At 31.6% G+C, this 23,609-nt stretch overlaps 1 protein-coding gene across 2 annotated transcripts in view; it reads right to left on the bottom strand.

Annotated features, from left to right (window-relative positions):
• Positions 1-19,776: 19,776 nt before the first annotated feature.
• Positions 19,777-23,609, bottom strand: part of gish (casein kinase I gish) — a 75,688-nt gene continuing 71,855 nt past the window's right edge. For both annotated transcript variants that reach the window (XM_035356898.2, XM_035356897.2), the window contains one exon: positions 19,777-22,139. In XM_035356898.2, coding sequence (XP_035212789.1) covers positions 22,088-22,139 — 52 coding nt within the window. In that variant the 3' untranslated portion in view covers positions 19,777-22,087. The remainder of the gene's footprint in view (positions 22,140-23,609) is intronic.

Raw genomic sequence — 23,609 nt, forward strand, 5'->3', positions numbered from 1 at the left:
CAATGTATGTTGATTTATATCATCAGTTTTCAAAAAAGAGTATATTCCGTTTTAAAGATTTCTTCAGAAATATATAACAATTCTGGAATCGTTTTATTATAAAATCGAAAGAAAGCAACGAGGAAAGGTTTATAAAGCAGTACACCATTTTGGAATTAATTTTTTGGAAAGCACAATGCTCTTGAAAGGTCTCATTTTAAATCCTTTTCTTCCTTCTGTAATGGTTTCTGATGTTTATTATTGAAATTTATAATTCAACTTCATATCTGAAGGAGAAATTAATTGATAGGAATTGGCCTTTTCCTAGATCGTATCACTTCATATATCAAAAATTTTACGTAATTATTAACTCTCCTGAAAAAAAAATTGAAAATTTCAGCATTAACGCTTAAAATTCTAAGTCAGCAAACCTTATATTTCCCGCTTACAGATTAAGATCCACGAGTCACCAAGTAGATAAAATCAGCTGAATACTGAAAGTTCGACCCAAATTTGAATCCCGGCAAGGAAGCTAGTTGCTTGGAGGTTTTCGTGGCATTTCCAACTGCAACGTGAATACAAGCCAGTTCCTTTAAAAAAATTTTCATTAAGGGCTTTTTTTCCATAAGCAGATTTAGCAAGTCCTCCATTAAGACATCCCTCTCTATTATAAAATAACCCTCTCGTGGTTTACCATTAGTCAATTAACCAATCATTTAGTCTTTGTAAAGATAGTCCTTGAGTGCATTGTCGTTTTAAGTAAACAATATGTCGTTCGGAATCAAACCAAGAAAGTGTACCAGGTTTCAACGGTTCTAACTTACTGGCCACATCCCCACTTCCAGTGATAAAAGACCTTATGTTTCCTGTAAATGAAGTATTGCAAGAAGAATCATTATACATCAGCAGTAGAAGTAGAATAAAACACGTACATTCCTAAAAATAGTGTTCAAAATTTAAATGCATCTATATTTTCTCCAAAGCATGAAAAGCCAAGCGGTAAAATCGCTGAACACTGGTAGTTCGGTCCAAGGCTCGAATTCCGCGTACGGGCTGGTTGCATGGGCGTTTGCGTTGCTTTCCCCATGTTTAACGTGTATACGAGCCAGTTTCTGTTAGAAGTCCTCAGCGAAGATATCCCATAGGCAGATAACCCTCGAAGGCTTTGCCTTAATCAAATAAACCAAATCAAAGCATGAAATAATTATCTATCTTTGTAGAACGGATGGAGGATTCACTAGACAATTGGAATGGATTGTTTTCTTATGGCAAAGTACATTAGTCTGACTTTAAAGATAAAAAAGGATACATTCGTGTTGGATTTACCGAAGAAAAAAACGGGAAAGTATGTTGCTCATGAGGAAGACCAAGCTGTCAGCACGTTCAAGAATTAGAAACAGTAGTTGTGGGAGAAATGGCAGGTGACAGCAGGTCCGGACACCCGTACGGCTAACATAGACTAATCGGGTATCGTCCGGATCCCGCAACTATCTGAAGCTACACTCCGAAAAAAACACAAGGGTAAAGTACATAGTCATACAAGGGCATAATATAGATTTTTCTGCATGTCGAATTAAACATTTTTCTGGTTACATCGCATGTTAACATATTGCTACACTATACATTTCATAATATGCATTGCGTTGATCATTGCACTGTATACTTAAGGCACATTTACAACTCAATGCTACACTTAAAGTAGCGAAATGGCAGTGTAGCTTCCGTTTTAGCCATTCGAGGTTTCTAATTGAATGAAAATTTAATTTCCGTGCACTCGTTGGCGGACATTGGCGAGGTATCTTCAGCCACAGCCAACTGGATAGTCACAGATAAGCGCTGAAATCCTTGCTTAAGATATATTTCTGTGCTACTGCAAAATTTTCAAACATATTTCTAAGGTTTAGCACCATTATACAGATAAAATATTAGAACTTCTAAATAACAGGTGAAAGAATTTAGAACTACTGTTGTCTAGCAACATAAATTTGCATTTAAATCCCCTTTTCCTTTAAATTTGAAATGCGTAATTGGATACGAGACTTAGCAGCAGATCTTTGTTCTAAGGCTTCACTGTAACCTACAATCGAAGAAAGAACACATACATGAGCCAAATCTTTTAATCGATAGTCATTTTTATGATTGCTTGTGTTTCAAGCTGACGTTAAGAGCGTTGTAATGCTTTAATTTTTACATAAAGCCTTTTCCCTCTATGCATTATTTAAAAATGTGTATAGCTTCTTAAAAACTTAAAATTTTATAGAAATTATTATGCAGACGATTACAACGATTTTTTTCATGACATTTTATACTTAAAATTGTAGAATATAATGTAAAGTTTTTTAAATCCTTTTAAATCCAAGAATTCTTTTCTCTTGAAAATGATCTTTATTAATAAAACTTTTGCCTCTTTGTAAACAACTTTCTTCCCCTTCAAATTATTTTCGCTTCACTCGAGAAAATGCATATGAAAAGAGGTATTTTATTTTCGAAATTTATTCTACTGGTTTTTTAAGTATACTTTTAAGATCATTCTTTAGCCTCAAAAAATAGTTGCACTTTAGTTAAAAAAACTAGCAACCTCAAATAGGGAAAAGGTTTCTTTGGATAATCAGTTTCTCTTCAAAGTGAGAGTTAGTCTTTTAAACTAGGATTTAGGAGTTTTAATTTAGAATAAAAGCAGCTGAATTAACTTTAAACATTGCAGAGTAGATAACATTAACAAAAAAAAGCGTAACATTATAACAGAATACATAGCATCGTTAATCACATCTTTGGCCAGAGAAAATGTTCACGGTGTTATCTGCCACGTACGTTCTGTAAATAAATCAAAAACTTTGCACCAAGGTAGGAAAATTGAATGCACTTAAAGTAAAATATCTGCAGAAAAATTTTAGTTATTCCGATTCTTATACCCCAAACTAATTGTACATATCTCTTTTGGTAAAATTAAATTATAGTAAATAATTGCTTGTTTTTGTTCCATTTATGCGCCTGTAACAAGATAGTTTATTAGTACATAAATGTAAGATGCTATTAAATTGAATGTATTGTGCATGCAAATTGTTTAATAAATATTTGACAAATATGTACCCTATCAAAATTCCTGGGACAGTTGTTAGGTATGACAGCTGCAAAACATTCTTTTAAAACATAGATTTGATCAAATTGAGGGGATGTTAAATATCTACAGGCAAGGAGTTTTTGCCTCACAAAATAAGCATTACAATTTATGAATTTATCAACCTATCATAATATGCATTACATTAGATTATTTTATTAACCTATTACAGCATGCATTACAGTCTATTACTTTATTAGCCTATTAGTGTGCTTCACCTAATTTTGCTCTAAAGTTTAACATAAGAGTGGGATTTTATTTTTGGTATTATATTCTTACATCATAAAAAATAACCGTTTTATTTTGATAATGAAATACATACATTTTCAAATTTCCTAGTCCAAAATTTAATGTCCTAGTCCAAAACGTAATTAATCGATATAAATTTGCAGATGAGTATGAAGCTAATAGTAATCGAGTTAGTAATAATTCCCTAGTTAAATTTGGCGATAAAAGTTTTATACGAAAACAAAAGCTAAAAATACTTTGATCTTCTAGTGGCTGAGATAATAAAATCTATGAATATATGTATTTTCTTCTATGTTCAATTTCTGCATTCTGTTCAGTTTTAGCTGGCTGCATAGGACTTGGCTATCCTTGCTTTCCCGATATGTAACGTTAAGTATAAGTAAGCTTTTCTTAGCTCTTCTACGAAGTCGACTTTATCCAAATCGGATAGCACAGCGCGCTTTAATGAATTTTATGGTAGATTGTCAACCATTCTTTTAAAATTAAAGTACTACTTAAAAATGAAAATACTGTTACCAGCTTGACTAGTAGCATTTGCTTTCTCATTTGTTTCTCCGAATGAAGGAATACAAGAAATATAAAAATTTGTGCTAGAAATTAAACGGATTTAGCGCAGCCTAAGATTCATTTGGGAAATGCTTTAAACTGTTATCAGCAAAGCTAGTAGTTCCCAGTTGCTTAGTTTTCATTAATTTTTGATGAATTACTTTACATAGAAATTGATACCTATCTGTGATGAATAGCATTTTACAGAGGATTAATGGCCTTTCCAGAGATTAAATCCAAGAGAGTTCAATAACATCTACCGAGTAGACAAATTAGGAATACATGAATAACGAAAATGATATAGCCATGTTTGAAGTCGTAGTTTGTGCTGAAAGAAATAGTTATAGGTATTTCGTAACCGAGGACTAAATTAACGGTGACAAATATTTAGTCTTAAAAATTCTTTTTAGTCCCTAAAATTCTCTAACTGTATAGAGATAAGAACAAACATACGTAAATGGGCATAGCAATTTGAAACCTAGTAATATAACAATGAACGTCATTCATTCATTGAATATAACAATGAACGTCATTCATTCATTGAATATAACAATGAACGTCATTCATTCATTGAATATAACAATGAACTTTAATGAACTTCATTTTTAAGTCATTTTAACTTTACATATTAATAAAAACTGTAGAAAATCCATTTTATAGACCCAGAACTTCAAAACGAATGAATACAGAAATTTTACTTTATTAACATTTATAAATACTATCAACGTTTCCAGAACGTCATACATTTCTTTTATTGGTCTTGCGTAACTATTAACATCATCATTAGCACAAGATAAGGATAAATCTTGAGTTTTATGTAGTTAATGAACTGAGAAAGTTTTAAGAATTACTTTTAATTACTTGAAACAAATCCATGTGTATGAAATACATGTTAAAACTTGTTACCCAGATCTGACAATTCATTAAAACACCATACTTAAAACTAGAAGAACAATGTTTCGCATTTTTAGCAATGGATATGGGAAGATTAATAATTTAATAGTTTTAAGTATTCTTAAGGAAGGCCACGTCTGTTATACTATACTGTGAAACTTAAATCCTATGAACCGTATACAACCGAGCATTCTGAATGATAAAAGCAACAAATAAACTCCGTATTTAACATTAAAAAATGACACATTATGAAGATTGACATTTCAAAGAATTTCAGGTTTAAGAACACAGAATGCAGTTACGTTGAGGAATGTAAAAACATTTATAGTAATACTTTTTCAGTTGGCATTTTTACAACAGATTCTTTTACGTTGCTTAAAATTATAATCAAAATCAAATTTTGAATATATAGAATCATATAAAAGTTTGTAAATACACAATGCAGTTTATAAAATTGTAGGTTAAAATTGTTAGCTTCGTGAAATTAAAAAAGCACTTTACGGCTTCTAACAGTCTGTTGGCCGAAATCCATGAATGAATGTTTAAATCTTGAAACTGTTATTACATTTCTCTCTTTAGTCTACTCAGCGTGGAGATTACAGGTGGTTGAAAGCATATAGTACTTCTCATTAGACCCAGGAAATTATTGAACTTCAATACCTGTTGTCTTCAGAGATTGTGGCCACTTGAAAGCCCATTTATCCGACAACTCTCTTGCGCCAACTAATTCACCAAGAAGAATATCAACAAAATATTGGGCGAAGGCTCTCATTAGTTTAAAAAACATCGCTCTGAGAGCTAAACGTGTAAGAATAGATGGTAAGTTTGGAACAAGTCGACCTTCGCCATCATCTTCTACAGCAGTCATACCCTTCGTGTCGCTCGGAACGTTTGCAGAAATAACCATGCTAACAAAACAAAGTATGCTTGCTAGAAACACTAAATGTTTCATATTTACCTTATGCTAAAACGGCACTAATTTATTTCTAATGTAAGAGCACTAACTCAAAGATAGCACAGTAAGCACTACTGGACCAAAAAATACGCCAACAACTTAGATGGTAACACAAACTGCTCATTCAACTAGTTTTCTGTTGTCTAGGTTTTCAAAGCAAAGGTAAGACTTATAGACTCTTCTGACGTCACGCTCAAAACCAATTAAAAATGTAAACTTTTCTCTGCTCAAAGGAAATACTTCTGTGCGAGCAAAATAAACGAATATGTAAATTGAGGCTATGAATTTTTCAATAAACATATATATATATAAATGGAAATTTTTGCATTAGTATTCTGTATTTATTTCTTCTCATATTTTATTCCAAATGTGGACAACTGTAGAAGTTCTCAGAAATGTTGTGCATTGTACCTCTGCTTCTCAATCAAAATTATAATGCATCCTTAGAATAAAAAAACTCTAACTGATAGATTTCGAAGTTTTGTATAATTTGCATCATAGTGCTATATAAAGTACTTTTTAAAGTTTGTTTTACTGCTGTAATATTATCAATTAATGAAAACTATTATGATGAAATGAGGACTACACGGTTATAGAAGCTATAAATATATCTAAAATATTATATTTCAAGAATCCTTTTAAAGATAAAAAGAAATGAAAAAACAATACGTACAGATTTTACAAATCGACATTTTCAGTCTTAATTTTGAAACTCAAAGATCATGAATTTCGAAGGTTTTGAATAAGAGAGGTTAGATTACATGAGGAAAAGGGAGCAAAACGATTCTTTTTAATAAATGTTATTGTTTGAACTGTCTTTCGAAGGTTGTTAAAATTATTTTAATAAATTTAACAACCTGTTAACCTAATTTAACAACGAAGGTTGTAAAAATATTTTAAAGTAGTTAATTACAATATTAGAAAACTATTCAGTATCAGAATAGCAGCATAAGCGATTACTTATGTTTCCAGATTATTAAGAACGTATGAGAATTTTTTTCTGATTTTCTTGCAGGAGTATCTGAAGAAATTTTTCAGATTTTCATGTGAGAATTTTTTTTTTATTTTTATTTTTATTTTTATTTATTTATTTATTTATTTATTTTATTTTATTTTTTTATTTTTTTATTTTTTTATTTTTTTTTTTTTTTTTTTTTTTTTTTTTTTTTTTTTTTTTTTTTTTTTTTTTTTTTGTTTACAGATTTCACGGTAAAATTATGAAATATAAGAAACGTAGTGATCTGCATTAACAGGTTCATTCATTCACGTGGAACCTCGTTTAATTAAAATTCCACAATTTATAATTTTATAAAAATTTATGAATAAATTAAAATTATTGAAAGTAAAAGAATATTTAACCTTCATCGCCAGAAAACCAATAATACTTTTAAAATTTTAGCATCACATCATGTTAAAATATATGATCAAATATGAGAAAAAAATGATTCATTAGCACAGCGTGGTTTCGATCCACAGACTTCTGGGTTATGGGGCCAAGTACGCTTCCACTGCGCTACTCTGCTACAGAAGCTCTTTGCCTAAAATCTATACTTGGCCGCTAATCGCTTATAATAGACTTCCTTTTTTTTAAAAAATACCTGTTCAAAATATTGAAATTTTTAAGGTGAGTAATCTCTGCATTTGATAATACAGATTAGGATTAGCTGCATTATTCTTTAATAGAGTAAATATACAGGTGGCAAGTGGGCTTAAATCCAGCACTGTTATCGTTACTTCTCAGTTTGGAGTGGAATTTAATCCATACCTATGTTTTAACACCATTTTTTTAACCCAGAAGGGCTATTAATTTCAAAAGGGCATTTTGAGTCGATTCACTTCAAACTGTTGCCACCAAATATTTAAATTAATATTATTATTTAAATTAATGCCACCAAATATTAATTTGCCATGTATTATATGTAACGAAACAAAATAATGAAGAATCTGCATGAATGTTTCTCGCATTGTGAAAAAACAACAGAACCTACAGCCATCAAATTTTAAAAGCGTAGTCTTCCAACCGAACATGGACACTTAGAAGCCAGAATTTTGAATTTCGAATTTGTTTTATTATCTATTTCAAATTTTCTAAAACTTTAACGAATGTTTGATTAAGAAACTGACCGATTTCAAAGCGAGCAATGGGAACACTATACGGGAAAAAAAAAAAAAAACATTTTTACCTCCAGACTTGCAAAGTTAAAAAAAATATCCCAACCAAATATAAAAGCTTTCAGATTTTCCTTTTTAGCCCAAAGGCGCAATTTGCGCAGAAGGGCTATTAATTTCGTTTTGGCATTTTGCGTTGATTCGCTATAAATAGCAAATCACTCTTCAAATTGTTGCCACCAAATATAAAAGCCCTGTATTATATTTAAATAAATTAAATAATGAAGAATCTGCATAAATATATGTATGTTACTCGCATTGTGATAAAACAACGGTACCTAGAGACATCCAATTTTGAATAACGTTCGTCTCCACAAGAATATGGGCATCTGGAAGCCCAGATTTGGAATTTGTTTTACTATTTCATATTTTATAAAGTATTCAGACGTTTTGATTAAGAAACTCAATGATTTGAAAGCGAGCAATGGCAACACTGTACGGGGAAAAAAAATTACCTCCAGCACACACGAGACTATGTATCGGACATTCTTAAAGATATGCTCTTTTAAATATTTTGTGATATTTGTGTTGAGCTGAATTTTAAAGTGCGAAGAATAAGAAGATTAACGTTAATTTTAATCAATATATTTGATATGAATCAATTATATTAATTAAAATTATAAATAGTAAATCAAATTTACGCTTTTAAGAGAAATAAAATAATTATATATGTATACATATATAGAGAGAGAGAGTTAGAGAAGTATACAAGCAAAAACGATAACTAGATTAATAACAGTAATAAAATTTAGTATACAGAAGATAGAATAACGGTTTGAACTACTGGTTAGGGCTCACATAAAATTACTTACTGGCCTACAAGCCGTTGAGTGGTAAAATTACAAAACAGTGGTATTTTGATATGTGTTCATATCAACGCGATAGAATTTTCGAATACGCGAAAAATGTAATTTCCCTTATTTTAGATGACACATTATTTATTATGAAAAAACTAATATATACAGTAGTTTCGAGAACAAAAATTGATATTTTAGTAGCTTTATTAATACGAATAGAGTTTCTGAAAGTCGGGTTAAAACTTGGATGAGAGAAAAGCAACAAAACCGATTACTTTTGAATACATTTTCCTGGTTCGAACTTTCTTTGGAAGTTTTTTTAAAAATTATTTTCCCTTTTTTGCCGTAATATTCCGGAACCCTTCAGTATCAGAATTCCAACATAGATGATTACTTTTGCTTCGAAACGCTTAAGATCATTTGAAAACTTTTTCTTGCAGGAATATTCTGAATAAATTTTTCAGACGTTCTTGTGAGAAACGTTTTTGTTTACAGAATCCACGGCAAAACTCTTATGAAATATAATAAAAGTAGAGGTCTACAATATCAGGTTCAATCATTAACGTGGAATCTCGGTTAATTGAAACTCTATATAATTCTGTAAAAGTGTATAGATCAATTTAAATTATTGAGGTAAACGAAAATTTATACTTTCATCGCATGAAAAGCAGTGATACTTTCCAGAAGGACCACATTTCACCATCATATGATGTTGAAACACATGGTCAATTATAAGAAAAAGGAGAGATTAGCAGAGCGTGGTTTCGACCCACAGACCTCTGGGTAATGGGCCCAGCACGCTTCCACTGAGCCACTCTGCTACGCAAGCCATTTTCTTAAAATCTTTCTACGCAATATATTTTCTCTGATCGCTTACAATTATTTTTATACCTGTTCAAAATACTGAAATTTTCATTGAAATTTTTAAGCTGAATAATCTCTACAGTTGATAATAACATTGATTAGAATAAGCTGCATTACTCTTTAATAGAGTAAGTAGGGTTTAAATCCAGCATTATTATCGTCATTTGTCTGTTTTGGACGAAGACCAGGGTTTAATTTCTAAAATTAAAAGTACTGGAACCTTACGGAAGCTGCCAGAAAAGCCGAAAAGAAACAAGATAAATAGAGCAATAATAAGTTACACAATAAATAATTAATAGTTATAATTAAATAAAAAAATTAAATAAAAATATTTATAAATTGATATACGTTAATAATATTTATAGTAATAATAAATTAAATTAATATATTTTTTAAATTAAAAAATTAAAAGGTGCCTAAATTAATGCTAATAAAGAAATTACAAAAGAGAAAAAAATTCTGAACTGTATCCTTCGTGGCCGGATGAAACTGTTTCCTTATTTCGGCTTCTAATTCATTTAAAGCCTTCTTGACCGAATGGTCACCAGTTCATAAGTATTTCCTGGAAATAGTATACCATTTTGAAAGAGGTTTTTTTGTTCTTTAGGTTTTCAATTGTTCCTTCGTGTTTTGCTTTTCAAAAGGAAAGAGAAGTATACATTCAGTAGCTAATTTTATTATCAACTTTCACTGACAACTAAAAGAAATGTTGCATTGGTAACAGAATTTCCCGCTTAAATTACGATTCAGTCATACAATAAGTATCGGCGAAGCTCATCTTACTTAGAATTCCAAATAAATTATCCACGTGAGATTTTCTTCTGCACTTTGTTGTATAGCTGAACAGCAATATAAACAGAAAATTCTGCTATTAATATAAGTTTGTAAAAGAAGCTGCTATTCTCCCTTCCCTTCCTTCGAAACAGCTAAATACAGGGTAAAACTAAATACCTGAGTAACAAATCCACCATTTCAAAATGTTATCTCTTTAGGAAAAAAAAAAAAAACTATCTATTCGGTCAAGATTAGGAGCGAAAATAAGGAAATAATTTCGAACTGGATAATTTGGAGCAGGGCAAAGAAAATACGTATCCACGTTACGCATGCGGAAAATTCCCAAACCTCCCATGCAGCCAGTCTATTCGCGTGTGTCTCGTTGAACGAAGTTCAATGAAGTCGGGCTTCTGGGTCAGACCCTATCCCAACAGAGTAAATTATTCGAGTTTTTGAATTTTGAACGTTTCGAAATATGAACATAGTATTTAGATGGCGTAAAATATGAGATTTTTGGAGCAATTACATGAAGATCGTGCGACTAGGTAGAGATGATAACAAATCTTGCAAGGGAGTAGAAGGTAAAGGTAAAGTCCATACTACTGCAGAGTGAGAATTGGAGGCAAGACAAAAACGTGACAATAGTTTCAGAGTGTATCGATGAGACGTCGTGGCGGAGAGTGCGTAGCTAGGTGAGTGAGCTTTGTGCGCGGCCAGAGGGAAGTCAGGAGAAGCAAGAGATACATTTTTCAGCAATACAATCTCTATCAACAATGACTTATGATTAGAATATACTACACAGAATGATTTCGACTTTTATAATAAGGTATGTGACATGAAATCTTATATGAAGTAATATAAATTGCAAAATCATAATTCAAATTACTGATAACTGAAAGATGCAAATTTAAATTCTCATTTACTGTGAAGAGCGCACCAAGTATTCAACTCGATGCATTACTGAGAAATTACTGTTTGTAAAGATGTTAAAGTCACTCTAATAATAAGTTTGAACAAAAGATTTTAATCAATAAAGAAACCCAGAACAGAGGCTAGTGTGCTTAGAAATAATTTAAATTTACTCCAATGAGCAGCACTGAAATATACTTTAACATACAATTCCAAAAAAAATTTAAACTTTATTATTTACACATAAGGTTACCTTTTAGTCTAAATTTCAAACTTAATGCTTTTGCTCATAAGGAACAATTTTCATTGCACTAAATACATATATTTTTTTTCAATTTAAAAGCCTATCAGATATCTTTTTGCCTCTAAAATATAATCTATTGTTTCAGGAACATAAAAGGTATACTCATGTATGAAAAAAATTATAAATTCTTTGCTACTATTCATGCTATAAAATACTTTTATGTGTTCAATGCAATACACTCTCAGCTGAGATTTACATTGTCACTTATCTTGATACCCTAACAACTATTTGCAAACCTCTTCAGAATGTTAGTTTAACCCTCATCTATTCTAATTACAAGTATATCATTAATAAAGCACTTATATTACCTGCACATCTGCTTAAAGCTCTAAGATGTTCCATGCGTTAATTTTTTACCTCATAATTTTGCACATTCTCATTCATTTTCATATGTAACTTGTATACATTTTATTTTTGATACTACATACTTAGTTAACGGAGCTCTATTTCTTAAATAAAGTTCTTATATCACTAATATAATTCACGTACTGCATTTCAATTTCAGCTTTTGCCCCCATGGGAATGATTAAACATTCTCATCATTTGACTTCTATTTTTTAAAAAAATGCCCCCCCCCTTTTTTTTTTTCTTTTTCTTTTTTTTTTTTTTTTTTTTGTTAATTCCTATCTCCATTTTACATAATCTAATGTGGTTCCCAATTACTAATGAATTTTACTGAAAAATTATAAGGGCCTATTATGCTTTCTTTCAAGTTATATGCAACTATCTGATGAACTTGAAGAATATAATTTATTTCTGATTTGACAAAAGCGCACAAGTATTCTAATCGATGCATTACTGAAAAATTACTGTTTGTAAAGATGTTAAAGTCACTCTAATTAGTGATTAAGTTTCAACAAAACATTTTAATCAATAAAGAAACAGCAATCAATGATTTTAATCAATAAAGAAACGGCAACAGCATAAAGAAACATCTAACATCAGCAGTATTTAACCTTTTCAGGTTCGGTGCATAAAATATTTTTTTGGAAAAAATAACTTTACGATAGATAACTAGCCCCTAATACAATGTTATTTCATGGAAAAAAAAAAAAAAAAAAAAACAAGTAAACCTTTAAGGTAATTCATGAACATGGTGGGATACCACTTGTCCCACCGCGCACCTAGAGCAGTAAAATGGCATCTTTGCCACAACGTAAATTCTCCTAACATGCTTATCTAAAGTGCTAGTTCTAGCAACCAAATTAAAAGGCAAGATATAAAAACGTTTTTGAATAATTATCTAGAAAATATTGATCATATTCACAAAATAAAAAATATTTTTTTCAAAAAAAATTACATAGTTTAAAAACAAATCCATTTCTGTATGACTTTTTAGATATTTTTAAATGATTTCACAATACCCTGCTGGCCACCGTAAATGCAAGACCCTGAAGGAAGCATGCAAATAACATGAAATTTACAACATGCATTAGCGGAGGTGAGATATGCAAATGATTAGAATTTCAGCAGAGACGTACATCACGCGCGCCTGTGGCGCCACTTCAAAGCGCTATTTAAGGCTTGGAGTTTTCGACGATTTCAAATTTAGCAATTGTGTTTTTTTTTTTTTTTTTTTCCAATTATGCCTTGTAGTAAACAGCGATCATCGTTTGATCAAGTATCCGAGTTCGACAGAGGAAGGATAATGGCCTAACGAGAGTGTGGATTATCTTTCAGGGAAATCGGTAGTCATGTTGGGCGAAACTAAACAACTGTAATGCGGATATGTGACCGTTGGATGCAGGAGGGTATGACGGACCGACGTGTTCAATCGCATCCACCTCAGTACACCACTTCACGTGATGATAGGAACATTGTGCGCATGTCAGTGACGGATCGCTCAGTCACACCACGAACATAGCACAGGACATTCAATCTGTAACGAAGCATCCAGTGTCTGCGCGTACCATTCGACGCCGTTTACAACAGAGTGGTCTGTCCACAAGACGTCCATTGCTTCGTCTACCCTTGACGCAGAACCACAGACGTCTCCGCCGCCAATGGTGCGATGAAAGAAGGATGTGGACGGCAGAATGGAATGAAATTGTCTTTACTGACGAGTTACGCTTCTGTTTGCAACACCACGATGGTCGTATTCGAGTCTGGAGACACCGTGGAGAGAGGATGCTGAACAGTTGTGATATGCATCGCCACACTGGTCCTGCACCGGGTATTATGGTATGGGGCGGTATTGGATATCACTCTCGCACTCCTCTAATACGCATTGCCGGTACTTTAAACAGTCAGCGCTACATCTCCGAGGTGTTGGAGCTAGTTGTCCTTCCTTACCTTCAGGGCTTGCCCACAGCCATATTTCAACAGGATAATGCGCGACCACGCATGGTACGCATTGTCCAAGGGTTCTTCGTTAATCGCCAGATTGAACTGCTTCCCTAGCCGTCTCGCTCTCCGGATCTTTCGCCGATAGAAAACATGTGGTCCATGGTTGCTGAACGATTGACCCAGATTACATCCCAAGCTGCCACACCAGATCAACTTTGGCAACGTGTGGAAGCTGCTTGGTCTGCTGTACGCCAAGAACACATCCAAAGTCTCTTTGAATCAATGCCGAGGCGTGTGGCAGCTGTGATCTCAAACAATGGCGGCTACTCTGGCTACTGATTCTAGAAGGAACCACACTTCATAGAAGTATAAATTTAATCATTTGATACTTGGTCAACATGTTATCTACTAAATAAATTTTGTTGTGATATCTCTTGTCTTTCTTGGTGTTGCAATTTTGGTGTCCAGCAGTGTAGATTTGAAACAGAGAAGATTTTCGCTCCAGTACTTTATTTGCAAAACAGGTTTGAAAAGTAAGATATTAGAAGGCCGTCATGATTTACATTTCACCTCTCTTTCCTCTGCTTAGGATATTTTTCTATGGTGAATCAAACTTGATTTGCTTATGCTTCTGAATTTAAATGATATTGTAGATTAGTTCGAGAATTAAAACTTTTATATGTTTGCACATTTTTTTAAAAATTTTTTTAAAAATTATTTTTTTTTTTTTTTTTTTTTTTTTTAAATTTTGGCTTTAAATTTGCTTTTTTACTTTTATACGTGTTTGTTAAAATTAAAATTAAAATTTGTTTAAATTTACATATCCATTTAGTATTCAATGGCATTTCATGTTACAGAGTTTATTTTCATTTTTTTCGGAAAAAAATACTAAATATTTTTCAAGTTTTAACATTATTGCACTTTATTAAAAAATATAAATTTGTATTATCAACATATAAAATGAACATGATACTTGAATTTAAAAATATTTGAACGGTGCTGCCATCTAGTAGCAGCAATTCTTACATGCGCGGTAGGACGTATTTGGTCCCACCTTTTAATTTCAACCATTCTTAATTAATATATATGAATTCAAATAATAGTGTTTTTAGAAAAGGAAACTTTCACATAAAAATATTCTAGCACCAAAAGCTGTTGTTCAGACGATTTAAATTGCATTAGAAATAAATAAAAAAAAACTGCTTCAAAATTAGAATTAGAATTTTTATTTTACATTATTTCCATTAATCAATGCTAGTACTGCCATCTGTTACACATTTAGAGAACTAAAAGGCATAATTGTATGTATTTTAAATGGAATTTTGCAGCTTTCATCTTCGAGATAAAAACTGATAAAAAAAGGTGGGATGCCATGCATCGGACCGCGCGACAAAGGGTTAATGTGGTAGAATGAATGTAAATTGGATTTTTTCATAGACACTTCTGAGAAACTAAAAACAGAAAGTAAAACACATTATAAAATGTTATAAGGTATAATCTGCCATGTTGCAGAGTATAAATATTCTTTCCACCCAACATTTTATTCTTTCTTTAAGAATAAATTTTGTTGTAACATGCATATAAGATAGCTGGTTAATTAACTGATTACATCACAAATACATTTGCTTAAAAAGGTATCAGGAAGGGTTGCTGTCATGGAAAACTTTTTTAAAATTCATATTTGCATTAAGCAAAAAATCACTAGTACCTCATGCTGACAGCCTATTTACTAGGATCTGAATCCAGGTCAAATTACCATGTTTCGTGACACTTTGCTGTATACATTATGGCACCATATTGTAGTTTAAATAAGTAGTTTATATACTTCCATATGGTATCATAATGTACCCAACAGAGGTATACGACAGAGGTATGACAGTTTTTATAGTTTAAATACCATATGACAATTTCTATAACAAATCATATTTTCAATTTATTAGCTCTTTATTATAATAAATTCTGCAATACAAGATTTTACAAGGGAAAAAAATCAAATCCTTAATAATTAAAATTTAGCTTTTGAAATAATAATTAGGCAGCCTTTTTTATCTGAGTTTCCCTCTCCCATCATGACAGGCACCTAATGACTTCTTCTTTTTCATTAAAAATGCTGATTTCAAGAGCAATATATTCATTTCCTTGGTGAAATAATAACAGGGAAGTAAATTACATATAATTTTTGAAAAGTAATGGAGCATTTTACTTCATTTTGGCACATAAAATAAGAACAAAAGATCATAAATTCTTAAACAATTTCTCAAAACACATGAAGTGCAAATTATTTAACAATGAAAAAACGCCATTTAACGCTATTTAACAATGATAAAAACGCCTTTATATCTTATGCTCACTGACTAATACACACTAGATGATTGACAGAAGAGCTTCGTTCACAGTGGAGAGTGAGAACATTACTCTTCGATGATTACACATCGGACAGTAATGTTTTTGAATGCTCACGTGCATAGCAGTAGTGCACACCATATTATCTTGCTGATAAAATGTACTTGCTTTGCTTTTATAGGTAACCCCTGGGATCACAAATTATATCTTTATGTGTAAATACTGAAATTTAATCATGATAATTTTTATGAATAAGAGAAATCTGTTTAATTTCAGAGAACAGACACTTTTGGAATATGGTAGAAATCATGCAGTACAATCAATAAATGCTGATTTGAGAGAAATTTTATTACTAAATAAGAAATCTGATCCATCTCATGCAGGCCCGTGCCGACAATAGGTGCAAGGTCGTAGGCGCCAGCAATTATTAAAACAAGCAGTTTGTCTCGCTGCCTGTCTGAACAAGAAAATTCTTGTCTTATTTGAACGCCTCTCCGGAAGTTGACTCAGGTAAAACCTGGGAAGCTACTGATTAGGATCTGTACCTAGACAGTCTCAACCATGCGTGCTTAAATTCAATCTCTACAGGACTGAAGTCATCGCTGGCGATAGCTGTTTCAGGCTCGGCAGGGACCGTATGGTACTGTCTTGTCCGTTGGTTGTGGTGGAGCTATATAGTCAGATATTCATGGTTGTCCGGAGTGAAACATCCCCATCGATGGAGTTCGCGAATTCAAGCGAGCCTTTAAACTGCTTGAGGTTTCCAGTGGGTGCCTGGAGCCTCAAAACTGCATATTCATGTTCTTCCTTGGCTTACCCTGGGGGCCTAAAGCTGACATCTGTAATACCATGACGTAGTATGTACGCTGTGTACACGGCATTCTTGAAATTAATTGTTGTTATGTTAATTTATTAAAGCGAGGTGTGTGCAGTTCGTAGATTCCTTTGCTGCCTAGACTGTGCAATTCGTAGATGTTTTTTTAAGTTTAAACAGTATTGATACGGACATGAGTATTTAAACAAATGTCCGTATTTTCTATATTAAGATACCCCATACCAATTGGTATCTGCTCTTGCTGGCGTAAGGGGTACAATCAAATAAAATAGAAAAATGCTTTGCCTGTTTGGCTTTATTTAAAATAATTTGCTTTATATTATCGCCAAATAAGCTGTTTTATTTTGAATGCGTACCCTTACATACGCATTGGCATCACATATAGATCAGCTCAACTTATGTCAAAAACTGCAAAAAGCATTAACTGATAAAATCAAAGCGATATAAATAGTATATAGATCTTATGCATGAACTGCAGTTTTTGCAAACTTTTGGAGGAAATGTAGCATCATTGGGTGAAACTCTACACTATTATATCGTTGTCAACATAACGGTATGTAGAAAAGAATTTCAGATATCCCTAGATATCAGCCCTAGAGCACTTTATATGCCCTGATGTAATCACAGTTTGAACCTTGTCATAAACTATGCTGCATACAACAATTTATTCAGTGCAAACTTATTAGCTATGTCTATTAATTTGTTTTTAATTTTAAGATAATAAATAGTGTTCAGCAATATAGTTGGTATCAAATGCATTTAATATATTAATTTCGCTTTGCTTGCAGTGTTACTTTTTTTATAACACGCTGTTGACTAATGCTCACTTGTCTGTATTATAGTCAGACCAAGCCCACGAAATTCCTCGTGGTAAGGAGCATAAGATATGACTGTCGTTGCAACAGCCTTGAGCACCTTGCAGGTGACAGTGCAATTTAACTCAGTTTCACCTGCAATTTTGATGGAGAGCACTCTGGGGTGGTGAGTCCGAGCGTCCCCTCTTCCCTTACCATCAGCCTTTCGCCTCGCATATTTAGAATGCCCCCATGCCGCATGGACACTATACACTTACAAACATCCAAGTCTTTTACAGGATTCGAACCCGAGCCCTTTGGCATGGCAGTCAGCAACATTAACCACTATACTTGTTGGGCGGCTTTTTATAACATAAATGTGTGTATAATTCTTCAATAAATATGTTTGACTGTGGGTTTTAACAAAGCAGAAAATGTTTGCATATTTAGCCAAAAGATAAAATGTAATTTTTTTTTTTTTTTTTTTTTTTGAGATTATTGTGTAAATAATGCTTCATTTTAAGTGTTAACCATAAGTAATGTCCCTTTAATATCATCACCATATAAAGGCGCTTGCTAAACATTTGCACGACAGTGCTGATTAGGCTTGGCACGGGCCTGATCTCATGTTTCAATTATATTCAGCGCATTAAACGTACGCAACACATATTGCAACAACGATCAAATTGTAATACATAATTCTTAACACTATCCATTTAAGCAATTTATTGAATTGTGTGCAAATATTTCAAAATGATTACATGACAAAATATTTCTTGAATATTTTGTTGTAGACTCCACTTCAAGATTTGAGATGGACTTTCAGACTATAACAATTACTGGTCATGTGACATTTTAAAAATCAAATATTTATGTTAGGGATCTATTAAAAACATTTTAATTAAAGTACTGCTCCTTACTCTACTATAGACTTTTTAAATGCATAAAAAAGAGCTCTGTACCATGAAAAGTTGCCATTAAAAAAAGAATCAAAATTATATAATTCACTTTCATATATAAGACATGTAAAACACATCGATTTTAGAAATCATAATGCTAATTTATGTCTGTAAAATCCAAAATTTCAAATTTTAGCATTATGTAACCTGAAATTAAGAATTCAGGTTTCTGTTTTCAACAATATTTAGTAAAAATTATCATAAGGTTTTTTGGTGCATGTGGTTAACTTAATGGTCATTTAAATAATTAATGTGAAAAATTATGGCAACAGTTTTCTCATTGGCATTTTTTGGGGGAATCATTAAATTTTAAGTTCCTAATTTTACCAAAAGGAGTTAGTTATATGACTAAAAATGTCAGAGTATGAAAGTTATCCTTATGCGACTTATTTCTCTAACTGAGAACGTGCGTCCATAATGAGTCATTTAAAAGACATTTAATCAATTAATCTTTTTTCTAAACATATCCTGTATAATATTTCCTTCACATACATAAAACTTTATTTGAAATTAACGGCACTTAATACTTCTGTGTTTTTAATATTATAATATACATGAAATGATATTTAAAAGACAGCAGCTCAAATGATGGTTTTCAAGAATAATTTTATGTTTTTTTTATCAAATCATTCTACTCCCAATTTATCAGAAAAATCCATATTTTATATTAAATATTAAAATCTACTTAGAATTAATTAGTTAGTCAATTTAATAATTTATTTAATGATAAAAATTAATAAATAATCATTATGTTAGGCAATGACCCACTGAATATTTTTGAAGATTAAGAGTGAGTGTTTAATAAGTAACAAAATTTGAAGAAAAATAAAACTTTCTACAAATAATATTAAAAATTTTCTTTTTTCTTATTTTCCAGAATCAAAATCAACTTTGTGAACGGCAGAATAAAAAAGACATGAAATGATTCAGACAGCTTTCTTTATTCCATCTATACATAATACAAATAATTCAAAATTTATTTTATTGATTGTACAAACAACTACAAAAAAAAAAAAAAAAAAAAAAAAAAAAAAAAAAAAATTCCGTTAAGATAAATTATTTTAATTCAAATAGGATTTTAAAAATGAGGCTTGGGCATTTTGTGTGCTGGATAACTCAACAAACAACTATCCCCTGTGTCCCATAAAAAATACAACTATAATGAGGATTAATTTTTTCAAAAGCAATACATATTAAAACATGAAAAAATATACTTTCAAATGGAAAACTTTTCATGGAAAAAACATCACTGGCACAGCATTGCTTCTTCATTGTGTTTGAAATCAAACTGTATAACAAATTAAGTGACTAATACCTTACAAACTCAAATGCGCAGCATTAGGAAAGTATGAAAAACATTTGCAGGGTACTTTTGGTATAACTATTATTATAAAAAGCATTAGAACTGCAGGTCAAAAGTAGTACATAAATCAGACTAATGGTGCTTTAAAATGGCAGATTTTTCAAAAGTTTGGAGGTGGGGAGGGAATATATATTCTATGTTGAACAAACTAATTTGAAGACATATCAACCTAGACTCTGAACTCTGGAGTGAGTGACTCACAATTTATATATCTACGCATCTATATTCGATTCAGACTGCTCATTCAGTACATAAAAATATTTACTTCCTCTTCATGTATTGATAAATAAAAGTTTCCACCAAAGACCAAAATACATAAAAATTTAAACACAGAACTTTGATTACACATAAGAAAAAATAATTTAAAGCTCTCTCCCTCAGCATTACATTAGTCAAATTTTAAAACTACGACAAATAGTCAAACATGCATTTATAAATAAGCAAATATGAATTAAAGCACGTTAGTGTTATAATATTAAAAATTTTGGTCTTGGGTGAATTAAAAAAGTGAAAAAAATAAAAACACAATATATTAAATTGACAAATAACGTACATGAACACATTTGAGGAACAAAACTGATAATCACATAAAGCAAAAAGACAAGGAATATCTTTCTTAGTGCAGAATTGAATTATTTCAAGTTTCTCATGTCACCTAAGGCAACTCTGGATAATACCTAATGATGTCATAATGAACGAATAAAATTCACTTTGAAATTGAAGGAAGCAATTATGCCTATCTGAAAGTACTGATAAAGATCAAGACAATGGTAACATACTATTTACATAGAGCAAAATTACACCAGTGATAGCAGACAGCACTGGTTAGAGAATAATTTTATTTTATATATATATATATTTACTGTATATAACAATATCCCGAATAACATTCAATTGATTTCATTCAAAACTGTCCCAAGACTCCAAACACTGCAACAAAGGAAACAGCTTACACTCATGTGCACCAGGAATAAAAGATAGCATAAAAAGGTATGGCTATTGATAAAGACAAGCCATTTGATTTGCATATACATTTCTGCTTGAAGTAATCCCTTAATTAACTTGGGTGTGTGCTTCTTTCTAAATTTAATTTGCAATTATGGAAGATAAATTAAAACACCATTCTTGCAAGTACAGAAGTTGACAGATATAGTAATCTCATCAACGATGATAGCCTACGCTATTTTCTTTCACTACATTCCACTGCATATATATAAGAGAATATGTATTCAGAGCTTTGGCAGAAGGGGGGAGGAACAGGACCAAGAGAAAAACAAGTGAAAACACCGAGTCACACTTTAAAATAATAATAATAATAATTAAAAAAAAAAAAAAAAAAAAAGCTAAAAATGCAGTTCTACAATCATATTCCCATGAACGAGAACTTTTTTTCTTCAAATATTGTTATTTCGATGTGATGTAAGACAGGCTGATGACTACTAAACTGCATTTGACTATGGCAGCCTAAATGGGAAATCAGCCTTTTCACAAAAGCATAAAATAAGTAAAAACTAGTAAACTGAAGATTAGGCAAAGACTTGAAAACTACAGCTTATAAACTGAAATGAAAAGCGTTCCCAACAGGCTATACTTTGGTAAATTCTGTTAGTATCAAATCTAAACACAAGTTGCAAGTACTGCGCAATGATTCTTGTCCACTAGAGAACAAGGAGAGGTGACAATAAGTGAAACTTCTGAATCTTCCCATGAAGAAAAAGTTAATCACAGCTTTGGTGAGCCAATACGTGAAGATGCCGCACTTGAGTCGATGGTGACCATGCCAGGATAGACACGAGGCGACAGCGACCTTATGTTTAACCTTATGATTATAATGTGATGAAAAGGATTGCTCAAACCGTAGCAGTTCGTACACTCAGACTCTCCTTGGAATCTGATGGTGAAGTGTGCAGTAACACAACTTCTTGCTCGGGACTACAAGTGACTGCGAGTCATTTTTGGCGGCTTGGTTTCTTTTTTTTTCGTTTGAAAAAACAGCAACACCTGAAATAAGAAGATGATATACACCTTGAGTGTTGACACATAAAAACATACAAAATTTACTTTAAATACAAAAAAATATTAATATAATACAAATTGCTATGTTAGAAAGTTATGTTAGTAGGCTATTTTAACTTTTTTCTGCAGGTTTATTAATCCACAAAATATTATCGTAACATATGCTTCATTCCCATACATATAACTGCTTACCATTAAAAATAATAATAATAAATTTTAAAAATATCTGAAAAGCGTCAGATTTTAAATTACGTCCAAAGGGGCATTTTTTCAATGTTTTATGTGTTAACTTTATTTATTAAATATCATGTTCTACATACTCAAACTATAAAATTCAATTCAACAGCAATATCGCAAACAAATTTTAATATGAGCATATATTTAGAATTTCCGATACAGAGTCTCGCGTGCTGGAGATAAAAATTTTTTTTCCCCCGTACAGTGTTGGCATTGCTCGGTTTGAAATCGTTTAGTTTGTTAATCAAAATTTCTTTGAAGTATTACAAAATATGAAATCGATAATAAAACAAATTTCAAATTCAAATTAGAGTTTCCACATGCCTATATTCTATGGAAGATTACGCTATTCACATTTTGATGGATCTAGGTACTGTTGTTTAATCACAGTGCAAGAAACATACATGCATTCATGTAGATTCTTCATTATTTAATTTCTTAAAATATAATACAGGGTGATAATATTTGGTGGCAACAATTTGAAAAGTGAAACAATGTTTATCATGAATCGACATAAAATACCAAAACAAAATTAGTCCTTATGGGCAAATTGCCCCTTTGGACTAGAAAAAACCTGAAAGCTTCCAGATTTTATATTATGTCCAAATGGGTATTTTTAATGTTTTGTGTGTTACTTTACTTATTAAATATCATGTTCCTCACACTTAAACCATAAAATTCAATTCAACAGCAATATCACAAAATATTTAAAAGAGCATACCTTTAGAATTTCCAATACAGATTTAACCCCGAACAGTGTTGTCATTGCTCGCTTTGAAATCGTTGAGTTTGTTAATAAAAAATTCTTTAATGTCTGACAAAATATGAAATCGATAATAAAACAAATTCCAAATTTGGGCTTTCAGATGCCCATATTCAGTGGAGGATTATGTTATTTAAACTTTGATTGATCTAGTTATCGTGATTTTATCATAATGGGAGAAACATACATTTATGCAAATTCTTCATTATTTTAAATATAATACAAAGCTCTAATATTTGGTGGCAACAATTTAAAAAGTGATTCACTGTTTATAGTGAATCGACACAAAATGTCAAAACGAAACTAACAGTCCTTCTGTGCAAATTGCCCCTCTGGACTAATAATGCATATGAATTGTGACTGCATATCTAGGACATAAAAGGTAGTTAGTATATTAATTTTAAACATAGCAAATAAGAAGAAATAAATTAGCCCCCAAATGAACATTTATAAAT

Source organism: Stegodyphus dumicola, chromosome 6 (genome assembly GCF_044657685.1).
Source record: "Stegodyphus dumicola isolate Sdum_Otavi_A_Nest chromosome 6, ASM4465768v1".
Classification (NCBI taxonomy): Eukaryota; Metazoa; Arthropoda; class Arachnida; order Araneae; family Eresidae; genus Stegodyphus; species Stegodyphus dumicola.